Consider the following 16807-nt stretch of genomic DNA (forward strand, 5'->3'; position numbering starts at 1 on the left):
CCTTTTGTCTTAGGGAAAAAAAAACGCGCCAACATAGAACCAACCCGTTAGCAAGAGTCCTAATTCATTTCAAAACTTTGTCTAACATTTTATATATTCAAAATTTAAAAAAATAAAAATAAATTGAAATAATAGAACAAACAATTCAAAGAATTTTAGATTTGAGGCATACCTTTGTTAGAAGAATACACAAATAATGTCGACTAACTCTAAAGTCTAAAGTCTAAACTAGTGCTGTCAATGGATCGGTTTAGGTCGGGTTCTAGAAAATTCGAATTTGAACCGATAAAAAAATTGGGAATCCGAAACCAAACCAAACTGATAATATTATATTTCATCCGAAACCGAACCGAACCAATAAGATATATTGCTACCAAAACTGAATCGACTCGAACTAAAAACTATAAAATCAATTAAATCTTAAATTAAATCAATTAATTTCATCCACACAATTGTTAAATATATACAAAATCAATCATAAATATTACTAAAATGTCATTTTATTGGTTCAGGTTCATATTGGTTCAGTGGAAGACAAATCTGAAACCAAACCAATATCTTATTGGTTCGGTTCGGTTTCGGGTTGGTGGAGGGTAAACAAAATTATCAAAACCCAAACCATTTTTTATCGGTTTGGTTCGGATTGGTTATCGGATTATCGAAACCCATTGACAGTCCTAGTCTAAACTCTCTTTTTTGACCTTTTGGCCAAATAATCGAATTAATTTTTTTTAAGAGAAAATTAAAATAGTGGAAGGAGACGAGTTACTGACTTAGCTTTGTTTCTTTTGTTTCGCTAAAGGGTCGGGCATTCTGTTAGTATTAAGGTGCACTTGGGCTTATGACCTAATGGGCCAAACCAGACTAAAAAAGAAAAATGATATGGACGTGGGTAGTGGGTATGAAGCCAATTGGGGGCCTTATTTTTTGGCAACAACTGGCCGGAGGCCCTAGGCAAGTGCCTATGCTGACTCCCCCTCAGAGCCGGCCCTGAGATTGAAACAACTTCCACTCGACTACCACGAGAGAACAAATATAAGAACTCTCTCTCAACAGTGGTTACAAGCATATTACAAGATATCGTGATATGGGAATATATCTACTCCTGAAATATGGAAATATAAATATTTTGGATATATGCTCAAAAATTGGATGAAAACTAGCGGGAAGGTAATTCTTTGGGCATTGAATCAGGGTTTTCACAAAGAATAGGTTGTTCTAACTTGATACCGAAAGAATATTTTACATTGACCCTTTAGTAGATATCCGGATATCTATTCTTCATATCTGTTGGTTTCATTTATGACATGCGGATCTAAAGACTTATAGGGTATGTGCAGTTTATTATTTGGGCATCAAACTCTCTCTTATCTCTTGGTTTCATTTATGACATGCGGATCTAAAGACTTATAGGGTATGTGCAGTTTATTATTTGGGCATAAGAGTATTAGATCATTGTTGAGAGCTTTTATCGTTAAGTGGGTTGGGGTTTTTTTGGGCCTAATTTTAAACATTGCCATATGACTATATAGTATATACTAGTATCAAAAAATATCAACAAGAATTGCCTCGATGGTAGACATTTCTTGACTACTCCATCCCGCGGCTCCAAATCGTTTTCACATCTTATGACATGGTCTGATGCATTTCTAAGCTGGAAACGGTTCCACGATATCGTTCTTCTCTAATTTTGGGCAAGGAAAAAAAAACTCCTGTAATGATATCAGATCTTCCTCATCTTTTTCACTAAAGCAGAAAAACAAAAATGCACAATGCTAAGTCTCATTCTTCTAATTGTGTTCTTGGGCTTTCTACACTTGTATATCCTCACTATTTGATCTCTGAAGATTAGATTCATATTATGTTTGGTCGTATTTTATTACTCTCGGCTCTGTGTTGTATATGCTCTAAGGAGGACGTTGTCAATTTGATTATACATGCTAAGTTAAGAAATGGTTAAACCATTGTGAGATTTGTTAGTAGGTGTAGGGGAGTGATATTCTCTATCCAGCACACGCATAACATGGGGGAAATGACACATCGACCTGTGGATCCAGGTCGCATCCATGAGCTAATAGAACGATACAGACAGGTCGCAGTATCACGCGAACTACGCTAGGAAAGTGACTCAGATACCCCTTCCAGAAGCAATCATGACTAAAGATGTACTTACACATATCTTGGCCGTCAGCTACTGGTCACGGCCGCAAGCTACTTATACAGACTGACACTCCACATCATTATAGCAGACCTATGAAGACAGTTCTCACGTGTTATCCTGATCTCCACCCCTCGTTTGGGATACCCTTTACACGTGGTGGGCAATGATACACTCTCAATATCTATAAATACCTCTCCTATGAACTACGCCAGACTTGATTCTACTCTCCCTCAAAAAGAACCTAGAGTAAGATACGTAGGCAGTTCGCTCTCAAGACGAACTCGGTCCATCCAAAAACCTATTCCAGTCTCCCATCGACTGTTTGTAAGGGAAAACTAAATCACCACTACACCAGAATGGCCATTTTGTAACAGGGCAAAATTTTCATTTGTAACGCTTATATCCGTTACTTGCTTTCTAACGGATATAAACGTTAGGCATTTCGGTATCCGTTACTGTACATCTATTTTCCCCTTGTTTATTTATTTGCCAAGGATTTATTTATTTTCTAATTTTGGCTAACAATTATATCCGTTAGAAAGGGCGTAAGTGAAAATAAAACACACTTAAAAGAAATTAAATAAGTCCAAAATCCAAAAAGGGGTCGATCACATCTCTCAAGCTCAAGCTCAAGCCCATCTGCCTACATGAGTTCACTCTCTTCCTCTCAAGCAATGAAGTCTAGGGTTTCCAAATCTATCGGTTGAATAGGAAGACGACCAATTTTCTTCTATGGTTTAGGGAGAACAAATCAGACGAACCAGATCGAGGAAAGAGCATGAAAGAAGAAGATGAATCAGGTAAATCCCCTTTCAGTCTGATTTCTCTCTCCTCTAATTTGTTTGCGCACAAAATTCTAATTATATATCTTTTTAGGTTTTTCAATTTGGGAATTACAGGAGCATATATACCTAATTGTGTATGAGCCCTTAGCTTAAAGGAGGTATCTTTGGCATTTGAGGTACAATTTTTTCTTCTCTTCTATCTGCCCTTTTTATTTTGTTTGCAAGAGGAACTATTGTCTTCCTTTCTTCAGTAAAAAGACGAAAAATTATTGCCTAGACTTGAAGAAGAACAACACGATAAGAAATAAATTTCTAACCGCTTGTGTTTGAAGGGTGGGTTTTTGTCTTTGCCACCTATAGGGTTCTCAAAACCCAACCGGAAATCTTCTTCTTTTACTTAAATATATACATGGTTTAATTAACTAATAGTATGAAAGAATAGTTGTGAAAGTAATTGTTTATCCTTAGAGCACAATTGTCTATTAATAAAAGCATTAAAACATTTTGGTATAGGTGGGTTTTATATCCTTATCTTCATAGTTACAACATTACTATTAGTTGACCCTATTAGTTAACCTTGACTAGGTGAATTTGAGAATAGAGACCAAGACAAGTGTGTCATTGGACACTTTCAGGGTCTACCTTTTCAGTTGGAATGAAGAAATAAAATTTTGGTGTCAAAGTTTTCTTTGTTGTATTATTTCTCATTGTAAGAATCTCTTGCTTCTTAATATATTTCTATTGGAGTATAAAAACTATATATACATAACTTGCTAGATTTAATTAGTTCACCGTGGAGCAAACTTAATTTTCTGAAGCAACTATCTTATATGTTTGTGAGGTTCTGGATGAATCTAATCATAGTGGCAGTAAATGATTGTTAGAGTTGGACTTAGTATTTTTACATATTTCAGTTGTCGATAGGACACTTGTTGGTTCTTTTGGAAATCAGAGAATTTATGCTTGAACATTCGCACGTAGTATGTAAATCTAATGAGACATGTATTAGATACCTATTGCTAGATGAGCTTGTGTGGCATAGATACAAAATACATTTAGACTTTATACATTTGTTAAATACGCTTTTTAGATTTTACGATATGTACACTAAATTTAAGTTTGAAATGTGCCGCCATGGTGTTCTACGTGGTGGCTCTAAAACTTTCCACGACAAATGGGATGGAGTTACGGACTTCATTTTATGTATTGCTAGGAACATCACTGTGTATGATTAATTTGTTCTACATATCACTATGTTTCGAGGTTCTTTTAGTAGTGTTTAAAGTCATTTCATCAGAATATTAGTAAACTCTGCTTGTCCTGTAAATGAGACATGACTCATTAATCTTGATTTCAGTAATTGTTGTGTATTCCATAAGTGATTGATTGCTAGTTACTGCACAAATGCATATATTCTGTAAATGAGACTTCCTTGTGATCCTAATTTGAGTATATACTATGTAGGAGGCGTACCTACTTTATAAGGTGAGTCTCGTGTTTATTTCAAATTCAAGTGATACACACTTACTGCTTTTGCTTTTGGACTTAGAACCATGAAGTATATCTTTATGTTTTCATTCAATACAAGTTGGAACATATTATTAAAGTTGCATCTACTCTCATTATTTTTATGTTGTTTTTTGTTTTGTTTTTTAGAGGGGTTAGGATGTTAGGTGCTTATGGCGTGCACTACCACACCATTTCTCTTGCGTTTTTCCAACTTCTTACATGCTTACTATAACAAGTGTTACTTAAAATCTTGAATTAATATTTAATAATGTTTTCATAGTTATTTTGGGATATGCTAACATTTATATCCGTTAGAAAAGGAAACAAATATGCATAATAAATTGGAAAATAAAAAAATATCACGATCGGGCAAATTTGGTAACGCGGTCACATTTCCCCTTTCTTTTTTCTTATTTTTTTCGGCTAACACTTACAAAAGGAATTATCTCGCCTCTTTTTTCATACGGCAGGAAACAAAAAAAAAACTCTCTGAAGAACCCTAGCTTCTCTACGCCCATCTTCTCCAATTTCTCTGACGAACCAGGTCAATCTTGGAGCAATTAGTAGTCAGCCGGGATAGAGATGACGAGATGCTTGGAGCAATTAGTAGTCAGCCGGGGGATGCGTAAGCCCCTGGTTAGTTTTTTTTCCCTTCTTCTTTCCATTAGCTATTTTAATTTGAAGTTTTTACTTTTATTTGCCACTAATGATTGTGTAATTGTTTGATGCATGCGAGGTTCATAATGTTGGAACTCCATTGTTGCTACTTGTGATTATGCGCAACATACTGGTACATACTATCCTTCTATCTGTTTTTCTTTTTATTATTATTTTGGCTTTTCTAGTATATGAAAGCAAAGACGTAACTAGTACATGCCCTCCTTCCGGTTTCGTATCGCGAGACCGCATCGCGAATGAACCAATGAACACGCTGAAAGAAACATGTACAAGCTTAATATCTTGTTCTTATGGCTTATTTACAACTTCCTTTATTGTAATGCGTTTACTTCCCCGACCGTGTTTGATATTTTGGTTATGTAATCATCTTATAATGGTGTTCTCGCTCGATATACAACAATAAGGAAGATGCTTGCCACACTAGATGATCCTTTCACTCGCTTTCTTGAGCCGAAAAAGTTTAAGAGTTTATGGTACATTTACTTTTCTTATCTATCCAAATTCTCGCTAGGCGTGTGTGCTTGATTATGTATGACTTTGGTTATGAAATCCCCATCAATTGTTTACACCTTATTCCCTGAAGCGTTTGTTATTTTCTTTGAAGGCACCGGGTACTCAAGGTGCTTCTTACCGTGTAGAGTTGTCCATGGGCTTGTTATATCTTCTTTCCCTCGAACCCCCGCAAGTATCTGGCATTGCAAAGATCCGTAAGCTTAATGATATATTCCTTAGAAACAAATCTTAGCTTCCATGCATGTGTTGTGTATGTATACATGAACTTTAAATGCATGTCTTAGAACCATAGTTTTTTTTTTCATATTCATTTTAATTTTCTTGTACTTTTCCATTTTTGTTTTACAAAATTCAGTTAAAGAAAGGAGTCATTGGTATATCCGTGATAGTCGTGGTGTTCGAGATATATATGAAGCGATGGCGTTGATGCAATTGCAACATCCAACCTCTAGCAGCTTCGTATGTTTTCTTATAGAGATCCGCTATTGCATTCTCCAATATTAGGAAGTTCATCTTGCTTGGGAATTGTTTGCCTCGAATACCTCCTCCAAAGACCAGCCCCCCCCCACAAGCTTCACATGGTCCGATCCCTACCGCTTTTAAGTAGTTCATGCTTCTTTCCAAATATGGTAAGAGTTGGACTTCGTCGAGATCATCAACATCCAAATGAGGTATAAACATAGAGGTATAAACATAGTGAAAGAGTTGGAATTGCATTTGGGGTAAGATTCTAAATGGTGATTTCTTTATAGATGGCGGTAGCAAAGTCGTTATGCTTCGTGAAATGGATATGGGGCAAAAGGGTTATGGTCTACAAATGATGGGAAGGACCCGCAGATTGTCGTTATCCATCCGTTGATATGGGAAAAGCGTGAAGCTTGTGGACCGAATGCACAAAGATCTCCAAAGAATTTAGCCTTTTATTTAATCCAAGTAGATTTTAATTTTAGCTTATTACTTTACAATAAATATCGAACCAAAGGTGCCGGGGATTTTCGAAAGCATGTGGTTCAATCGGGTTCAAATAGTCATTTGTTTACCACGCCACCCACATTATCAATACCCTGAAAGTTTTGTTTCTGGAATTTGCTTTTTTTAACAAACACATTGTCCTTTACTAAGATAACTGTAGCTCCTAGGGGGTTCACTTTTACTGGTTTTCGTAGTATCTCCATCGACATTATATCTACCTTCCTCTCTTAACTATAGATTCTTTTACTTGCTTAGAGCTCACATTTAGTCTCGACTTTATGTCTCAGGCTGACCATGTTGTGTCTGCATTTTAGACCCATGTGGACACACTTTCACAGGATAGGAGTGTGTTAGGTTACCGTAGGTCGAAGATGTCGGAGGCATTGTAAAAGTTGGACACCGGATCGTTGTGTCATGTTTATGTTTATATTGTTTACTTAGTCATTTCTCCATAGTTCAAATTTGAATTGGCCATAGTTACCACCTTGTAGATATGTATGTGAGAGTTTCATTCATATCCTAGTACTTGACTCTTATATGTTCTTCTAAAATCGTAGAAATGAACAATGCATGTAATTTATTGATCTCTAAGTGTCCAGAACCTGTTTTCTTTTGAGTAGAAATGAATAGTTCACGACTCATATTTCATATATATGCTCTACCACTTTGTAATTAAATATAAATTGCATCTTACTCTTCGATATACCACACATACAACCAATACTTTTGGAATTTAAGTATGGACATTCTATTGATAGTAATCGCTCATTATTCTTGATAATCGACATAAGCTTTTGTGGTGTGACAGTTTTATTGGTGCATCTCTCAAGAACCATATATGTTAATAGTCACGGATCGATGAAAGGTGGTTCACTTAAAAAGTATCTGTGGGACATGCGTCCAAGCTGTCCGGATTTGCCCCCTCTCTAAACTTTGCATTAGATATTGCTCGAGTGATGGAATGCTTACATTCTAATGGCATCATTCACCGCGGACCAAGCCCTGTAAAGTTCTTTCCCGATTTTATGGGTAAACAAATTTAAAACTTTCATAGTTTATCCGTGTATTGCTCGTCTTCTATTTCGACTTGAATTTTAAATATAATAATCAAATATGGCTCAAGTTTATGCAAGTGAGTAATTCTACTGCTAAATGATTGTTGTTTCATAGGTAATGTGTCATAATGTAAGACCAAACAAAGGTTAAGGGCCGGCCCCCTCAAGTATGTCTCCATCAAGCAATGTCTACCGAGATTGGTACTTTACAGGATGGATGGCCCCCGAGGTATCTCCTCTGCCGACTACTTGTTTGCTTTTGAAAATTGAAATAAATATGTCAATACAAAGCATATTATGCTCAACCTTATCTATTTTAATCACCAGGTAAAGACAACCCCACTTCTACGGGGAGAGAAGAAACACTATGATCATAAGGTTGACATCTACAAACTTTTCCATAGTTTTGAGGGAACCGCCACTAATCTTACACCGCTCAAGGGGATGACCAAAGATTCAAGCCGCGCATATGTCAGAGTTTCTAGGGTATGCACTTTTGTCTTGTTTCCAGAGAAACTCATTGCAGAGATATGGGAAATGATTTATTGAAGTTACGATCTGTTGTCATTGTAAGAGATCTTTATGAAAATGTGAGAGAGTAACAAGTATATGATAATGAGTATGGCTGGAAATGGAGGAATGAATGGTAGTAATATTGGGAATGTTAGAAATGGAGGGGCAAAAATTAGTCAATTAGTGCAGCCCATCGCTATTGACCATACTAGATTTCCTCGCCAAGAGAACGGGTAATTGTTTTATGTTTGCATTATGTTAAATGTTTTGTGTTTACTTAGATCTAGTGGAGAATGGAGAGTAATGAGGTTGGTATTTATAATAATTTTAATAGTGAAGGTTATAATGTTAAAGGGTGAGCTGAAATTCGATGACTTTGAGCTTTTCAGATCTATGTAGAATTGTAAGAAGCGTCGATGGCGAAGGAGAGGGTCCAAGAATCAATTTGCTTCTCCATAGTCTCCCCTCGACTTAGTCCATTCACGCCCACCACTCTTGAAGGCTTTGGGAGCTCCTTTTTCGCCCAAATTTGGTGAAAATTTTGTACTCATCATATCATTGCATATAAATATGAGAAGTCAGTCACATAGTTCTGCTTCTACTCATTTGACATTATTTGACCAAATTTGTATTGGATATTATTTGACCCGGAATTTTTTTTTTAGTGGCTCCAATTTACTAACGGATATATCCGTTACAAACAATAGTTAGTAAACAAGTGACCACATCCATTACTAACGGTTATATCCGTGACAAACAAATTATTTTCCCGCTAGAAATTGAAGCGCCAACTTGACTAACACTTATATCCGTTACAAATGCCAAATTTATCGGACCATGGGTTGTTGGCTATCTGTTACAAATAATTTTAGTAACGGATATAACCGTTACTGATAATAACCATTACACAAGTTGGCCTAACTGAGAGTGACGCCCCAGAACTAACGGATATAACCGTTAGTAAAAATATTGGTAACGGATATAACCGTTAGTAAACGTCTTTTCTGGTGTAGTGCACCCTTTTACAGTGGGTTGGTAATAACGTTAAACAGTTGATATGTAAATTGATAAATGTAAATGAAGTGGATAACAGGTACCTACAATACTTTAATATGGATCCTTAGAAAAGGTTCTTACTTTGCCTGAAAATACACTTTTGTGGTCTAAAAGTTCACTTTAAACACAGCCTATGTATCACATTAAAACTTTGCCTTTGTACATTATTGTTGTTGTTGTTTTTTTGCCATGTCAATTTGATCAAATGAAACGAGAAAACCATATTTTTGACCCATCTTTCTTGTCTTTTTCTTAAGTATCATGTGTGCCAATAATATCACCATCTTGAACTTCAAAGCTCATATTCTTTGGAATAATTCTTTAAATAATTAAGCCAGAAAGGAGTAACCAAACAGAAGGTGATAGACAAGTAAGCAAACGGTATCTTTAGTTTCTAGAGAATAGAATCTTCATTAATTAACTAACCTAGCTCCATTCAATTATTTGACATGTTATAAGAGTTTTATCATACATACGCTGGGAATTATATTTATTTGCAGCCTTGCAGGCGCAGAGTGTTTTCGTTCAAACTCATCAAATTAAGTTTTGTATGTCGTAAAGTGATTATTTTAAGAGTCATTTGGAAAGAATAAAGTCCACCAATATGAACAATAGTTTTGATCATTTTTATCCAAAAAAACAGAGAAAAAATATTACCAGCAAAAAAATACAAAACTGGACATTAAGTACCATGCATATTGATATATGTAAAATTCTATCGAAAAAAATATAAGAAGATATATGCAAAAATATATTGAAGTCCAGAGTTAAAATTGTCAGACAGACATTAACAAATGGTTTCAATTAATAAGTCATCAAGAATTTCTTCATGATACAGCTAGAGAAGTAATCGTTGACAAACTTTTTGCAACGAAAATGTGAACTATTCCAGACTTCGAGTCAATACAAAATTGAAAAATAAAGCAAAATAATAAATAAATAATACTTGTGGATTAACATATTCACAACTATTTTATTTTATTTTATTTATTTATTTATTTTAAGTCCGTTTTAAATGAGATTAATAACTCTTTGATGTTGGTGGGGTTCAAACCTCAAACTTTTGGTATCATCACTCAAAGATTTTACCGATTTTGCTTGTCGACACTTACATTCACAACTATTGACACCATTTCACCGAATTAATTTATGTTCTTTTTTTGCGTACAATAAATTACTTTTTTGTTTTAGAACAGTTTCATATTAGTTCTGAACTCATAATATTACTCTATTAATAAACTCATATAAGGGCCACAATTGTGTGAACTTTTGAGTTTTGACATGTTCCTTTTCTGGTAAATTTGACATGTTTATTGCTAGGATCAATTTCACCGCATGATAAATTGACATCCCATCCAGCCTCCAGGCCTCCATTTTTGGGGACATTGACATAGCTTGTTAACAACCACACATGTTTCAACCTTTCAACCTTCAAAGTTTTATTTTATTAGACACAACTCTATCACTCGTCAGTATTCTGGCTATTAGGAGTCTCTTAGCACTAAGTTATGAAATTAAGATTCTCCTCTTTAACAATCAAGATTTTCATTGCAACTCGAGGCAGATCAATTGCTTTCGTCCACTTGCAAACCCTCTTGACCGTGAGATTAATTAATCTTTAGATAATTGCACGTAGTTGTTTTTAATTTGAATTTTGTATTTTGCTCAATTTTGTCGGTTCATTATTAATTTAAAACGAGATATATAGTAGACTTAGCTGACGATGATGGTAGGCTTTGTTTCAACATATGTACGATTGTGCTCATGCTCCTCGCAGATTGCCCCACCCTACTTATATGTATTCCTAAATCCTAACTAACGCAGGTGTACAACCAACGCATGAACAAATTTTCTGTGATTGGGAAATGATATGATTTACTAATTATTAAGATATCGTGCACACAGCGCACTAGCCTATTTAAGGAAAAGAGGGAAATCTGCAATGTATCTTCGCCATTCCAATTCATTTTACTATTGGAGGATTCATTTGCTTTTCTAATTGTACGATCCTCTCGTTCACCACTTCATATTTTCACTTCCGACCATCTGGACTCTATCCAATTTTGGTTTTAGTTTTAGACTATCTTGTTTCTTTACTAGTACGTTCGCCACTTCGGCACTTCATATATTCGGCCTATGGCATAGTTCTGCTGTTGGTGACTTGGTGTTCATAGCTTTTGGAATCCGATCGAATGTTCTGTATACATGTATAATACTATACCCTAAGAGGTCAACTATAGGCAAGTTTGTTTTGTTAAATTAACTATCGTCATCCTTGTCATCTAGTAATCTGTCACATATATAATTACAAGTCTTCACACAGAAAACTAAAATAAGTGGCACTAACTAATAATATTACAATATTAACAGTTCAAAGTATTATTTGAACTCAAAAGTCAGAAGTCTACATCATCCTGAAGATTCCTATCCCTAAATGAGACAAACTAAAACTACATAGTATGTTGATCTTATACCCCCTAGAGCTTAGTGGCCATTAAACTCCATGCTTTCTCTGACTGCCATCTCAATACATGAGCATGTCTAGTTGATGATCGATCACGTATTCCAAATTATATATTACATTATAATCCAAAAATATATACATAGGGATCCATATATAACACTTTTTTACAACAATTTATATAATGACCTATATATCACTTTACAAATTTAATTTCGATTTGATTTTTTGTAGTGTCATATTTCCACTGTGGATAACAACCCTGTAAAAAATGGACTTCTTTGGAAATTTCTAAAGATGCCAAAAGAAGGTTACAAAATTTTAAATTTTGGCCGTTAAAAATAAATAAACTTTTGGAAGGCGTTGAGATTTCGAAATGTAGATATGATCTTGATAGTGATTAGCTTTTAGTTCAACTTAAAAAAGGGTGTTGTATAAACTGTTGTACAAAAAGTGTTGTATATGGATCTCTCCCTTATATATATACTTGGGTATAATTTAGTGGTTATATATGTTATACTAATTTACTATCTAACTTTCTGGAGTACATAATCCGGATTCATGTATGCAACTTAGGTGCCTTTTTGGTGATTTGCTCTTTATTTTAAGTAATGAAGACAAACTTTTTATTCTATATATACCAGTTGAAAATGTGTGATTAGAATCAGTACCAGGTGCATTTCGAGGAACATTCAACTCCCTAAAGGATGGTAATGTTATTGTCCACTCCTAAGAAGGCTGTTTTCTCATAAAACTTAGCTACATACTTGCATTGAACTATTGTTGAGTTCCTTTGGTTTGTGATAACAGGGCATTTGCAGAGATGGAAATACTGAAAAAGTCCAACAAAATAGGCTTGGAGGAACTAGGGCTGTTCTCTTTGTATATGGTAATCTTATCTGTTCACATGGATTCTTTTTACTAAATGTTTATCGAACTTGTAGATACAGATGATTTTCCAGTATTGATTACTAATCCTAATAAGTTACGTTGGTTCTATGTTGATTGATTAATGCAGCTATGGAGGGGCTTGAGAACATGGCATTTATCGCAAATGCTGTTAGCTTGGTCACATACTTTTATGGTTACATGAACTTCAGTTTAACAAAATCGGCTACAACACTGACAAATTGGATGGGGACTTCATTTTTGTTAGCCCTATTTGGAGGATTTATTTCTGATACATACATATCAAGATTTAGGACTTCTGTCCTTTTTGGTTGTATAGAATTAGTGGTAAGTCTATTCCGCAAAGTTTCTTGCAGGTTTTTCAGTCTTTGTTATTTGATTTTTGTTTTTGTTTTTGTTTTTTAGTGGATAATGACATGTCTTCCGTTTGTACGTAAGCTAGACTATGCAGCATTAGGTGATCAACATTCATCAAGGGCGTTAGTACGCTATGTCCCTATTCCAGAATGTGTCTATAACTGATTCCATTGCGACAACAATGACTCAATGAGCTTAGCTATTTAAAATATGTTATAACTTCTAAGTTCTAACTGGCATTTAGGCCACTATGTTGTAGGACGTAACTTCAATTGAATGATTTACTTCAACACTATTTCTATCTCGAGTTTCATATATTTTTAGTGCATAATTTCTTGTACGACCGAAAATTAGTAAGTTGTACTATTAAAATTTACAATAAATACTATCTTTATAAAGAGAATCCTAAGTAAATGCATCTATCATAGAAATTATTTTTGCACGTACTAACAACTCATAACAATCATCGACGAGGCCAGGTTTATAATATGTAGTACCTAAGTACTAGTATTTATGGATATGCAATAAAAAATGGATTACTTTTCCCTTGTTGGTTTACAATATGATCCAAGAAATATTTGTTAATTAGGAAAATGATATAATTGATTTAGAAAAGGTGGAATAATTAATCTATTTCATTTTTAGTTTTTATTATTTGTTTCAAAAGGTGGGTCATAGTTACGAGCTAAAGATACGTACTGTTACATTTATGACATAAGTCATAATCATATATAATCTACCGAAAAATCTATTTATACTCCCTTAATAACTCACTCCATATATTATTTGGCATCCAAATTATATTTTTCTTTCCAAAAATAAAAAAATAAAAATAGAAACAAATAAACAACTAATAACTTACCCAATTTTTTTTTTTACTAAATTAATTTATTTGTTTGATATGTTTAAATTGGAAATGGAAATATAAGTTTTTTTTTATTTATTTGTTACTATTTTTTTGTATTAGCTATTTAATTAGGTAAATTATTTATAATTAATTTGTTTATATGCCCTTGCTTTTTGAATTTCTGAAAGAGAAAATAGGATTTGGAGTCCCAAAGAAGTTATAGAGGGAATCTGAGTAGAACTACCAAAGTCACCCGCTTAGGTGTCCTAATCAAGTTTTAGTGAGAGAAGTTTTAGTGAGAGATTATGGTATTTATTTTCAATTAAGTAATTGATTTTAGGACAGTTATGTCCTTGTCATCACTCATCCACATTCGTCTGCAGCAACTAGATAGTAAATACATCTTTCAGATTCCCAACTTATTTTATGGGCTTTTCTTCAAGGCCATTATATTGCTTCTGGCGTCCCAGTTCGATTGACACAAACTATGAATTTGATGGCTAATAATATTGGATATACTAAAAATGTTAAGAAGCATTGCTCCTGTCACTATACGAATTTTACCAGTTTGGAACGAACTTGCGGTGGGCTTGTTTGGTGCGTGGCTACTGGCTAAAATGAGAGAACAGTAAATTTAGTGTGCTTTCATTTTAGGCAGGCAGGACGCAGTGAACAAACCGTTCCAAACTGCCAAAATCAGTCTAGTGTGTGTTTGTCAGACTTGTCCCGTACTCCCATTCAGTAGCTGTGTGTGTCTCTTTTAAATCCATATATATACTTTGATTTTTGATGATACAAAGAAAAGAAGTTTAATCCGATGTAAATGTCTATTCTGGTGCAAAATTTTGTAGGGGTACGCCATTCTAACAGTGCAAGCACACTCGACTTTCCTAAGACCATTTCCTTGCAAAGGTGTAGCACCAAGCAACATGGGGAAATGTGAGTCTGCAGACAATGGACAAGTTGCAATGCTGTTATCAGGTTTGTATCTAGTTGCTTTTGGGACAGGAGGAGTCAAGGCAGGATTGCCATCACTAGGTGCAGACCAATTCGACGAAAAAGACCCAAAGGAGGCACGCCTTTTATCCAGCTACTTTAATTGGTTCTTGTTTAGCCTTACTATAGGAGCAGTAACTGGTGTGATCTTTCTGGTCTGGATCAGTACCAACCAAGGTTGGGATTGGGCATTTGGAGTATGTGTAATTGCCGTCTTCTTTGGAATTCTGTTTCTCTGCATGGGCAAGTCATTCTATCGAAATAATGTTCCTACAGGAAGCCCCATTATTCGTGTTCTACAGGTATCAACTTTTTTTTTTAATCTCCGAGTTCAATGTTTTTCTTTTTTGCAGACAACACACAAGTAAGGTTCGAAGTTCATTAGTATCAGCAGACAGCAGTGTACTAGACACAAAAAAACATGTCCTATGACTCTCAAGTACTTATTGGTTATGAGAATTAAGGGACCTCTTGATTATGTTCGAAATTGAATGATATTGACCAATACATTCATATTTGTTATTTAATTAAACTTCCAATTGCGAACAAGCTAGTATGGTTGCTTTTCATCGATTTTTAGATGTGTGACAATTTTACTTTCAGGTATTTGTAGCTGCCATTCGAAAGCGAAATCTTCCACTACCAGAGTTGACCGACGAACTACATGAGCTACACGATAAAGAAGCTGGCATGGGAACTGAAGTTCTTCATAGAACTGATCAATTTAGGTATGAGATAATTAGATATGTCTCGGGGAACATTAGCCTATAAATAGATTTCATTTATCCCCTTTTTCGGATGCCATCGAACAATTTGCAGGCTTATATATTTAGACTTCTCGTTAGTTTTTTAAGACCTTATTCTTGTTATCTACCAGTCTTAGATTTCCTTACTAACAGAACAAATGAAAGTTTCAGTTCACTCAATTAGCATAATTTTCCTTCACACAGATTTTTTAGATCGAGCTGCAATTACCATGGATGCCTATACCACCTCCTCCCAGAATATGACTGGATTATGGCACTTATGTACAGTGACGCAAGTCGAAGAGACAAAGATCCTCATCCGAATGCTCCCTATTATAGTCAGTACCATATTCATGAACACCTGCTTAGCTCAGCTCCAAACATTCTCTGTACAACAGAGTCTCACAATGGACACGTCGCTATTCGGATTCCATGTTCCAGGGCCATCCCTCCCAGTTATCCCTCTAGTGATCATGGCATTCCTTGTTCCAATATACGATCGGGTATTTGTGCCAATGGCTCGGAAGTTCACTGGGATTCCAACAGGAATTCGATCTCTTCAACGAATTGGAGTTGGACTCGTGCTCTCAGCGATCTCTATGGCTATAGCTGGAATCATGGAAACTCGTCGAAAATCAGTAGCAGTTAAACATAACATGGTTGACTCCTTTAACCCATTGCCTATGAGTGTCTTTTGGTTGGGATTCCAATATGCAATATTTGGTGCAGCTGATTTGTTTACATTCGCTGGAATCTTGGAATTTTTTTATCAAGAAAGCTCAGTTGGTATGAAGTCACTAGGTACAGCAATTTCATGGTCTTCTTTGGCATTTGGGTACTACTTGAGTTCTGTGGTGGTGGAGGTGGTGAACAAGGTGAGTGGGGGATGGTTGGCTAGTAACAACTTGAATAGGGACAAGTTGAACTACTTTTACTGGCTCTTGGCAGGGTTGAGTGTGATTAATTTTGGAATTTATTTGTTATGTGCTTCTTGGTATAGATACAAAAAAGTGGAAGAACTGAAGCAAATAGGTAGTAATGGTGAAGGTGAGGGTAACAATGAGATGGGAAAGGTGCACGGATGAGGGTATCTAGACTGTTTTGATTGAAGTAATAGATAAATGTAATATGTAACATACAGTATGAATCTTGTGCGAGGAGTGCTTTGTAAAGATATAAATAACGGCGAATGGATGTTTTGTTTTGTTCTGTTGTTGAAATCTGATGCTTCCAATTTTGGTTTGGGATT

General features: G+C 35.2%; 1 protein-coding gene across 1 annotated transcript; it reads left to right on the top strand.

Annotated features, from left to right (window-relative positions):
- Window positions 1–12242: 12242 nt before the first annotated feature.
- LOC147506315 (protein NRT1/ PTR FAMILY 4.5-like) lies at window positions 12243–16807 on the top strand. The gene is made up of 6 exons (XM_086558533.1): window positions 12243–12413; window positions 12514–12592; window positions 12722–12939; window positions 14668–15114; window positions 15416–15540; window positions 15743–16807. The coding sequence occupies exons 1-6, from the start codon at window positions 12411–12413 to the stop codon at window positions 16641–16643; spliced, it is 1773 nt and encodes a 590-aa protein (XP_086414659.1). The 5' UTR covers window positions 12243–12410; the 3' UTR covers window positions 16644–16807.

The sequence above is a fragment of the Coptis chinensis genome, chromosome 4 (assembly GCF_015680905.1).
Source record: "Coptis chinensis isolate HL-2020 chromosome 4, ASM1568090v1, whole genome shotgun sequence".
Classification (NCBI taxonomy): Eukaryota; Viridiplantae; Streptophyta; class Magnoliopsida; order Ranunculales; family Ranunculaceae; genus Coptis; species Coptis chinensis.

Excerpts from the sequence above, each read along its gene's own strand:
- LOC147506315 (XM_086558533.1), top strand. Across the intron at positions 12,593-12,721 it reads GGCTGTTCTCTTTGTATATG|CTATGGAGGGGCTTGAGAAC; the intron begins GTAATCTTATCT and ends TGATTAATGCAG. Across the intron at positions 12,940-14,667 it reads TTGGTTGTATAGAATTAGTG|GGGTACGCCATTCTAACAGT; the intron begins GTAAGTCTATTC and ends AAAATTTTGTAG.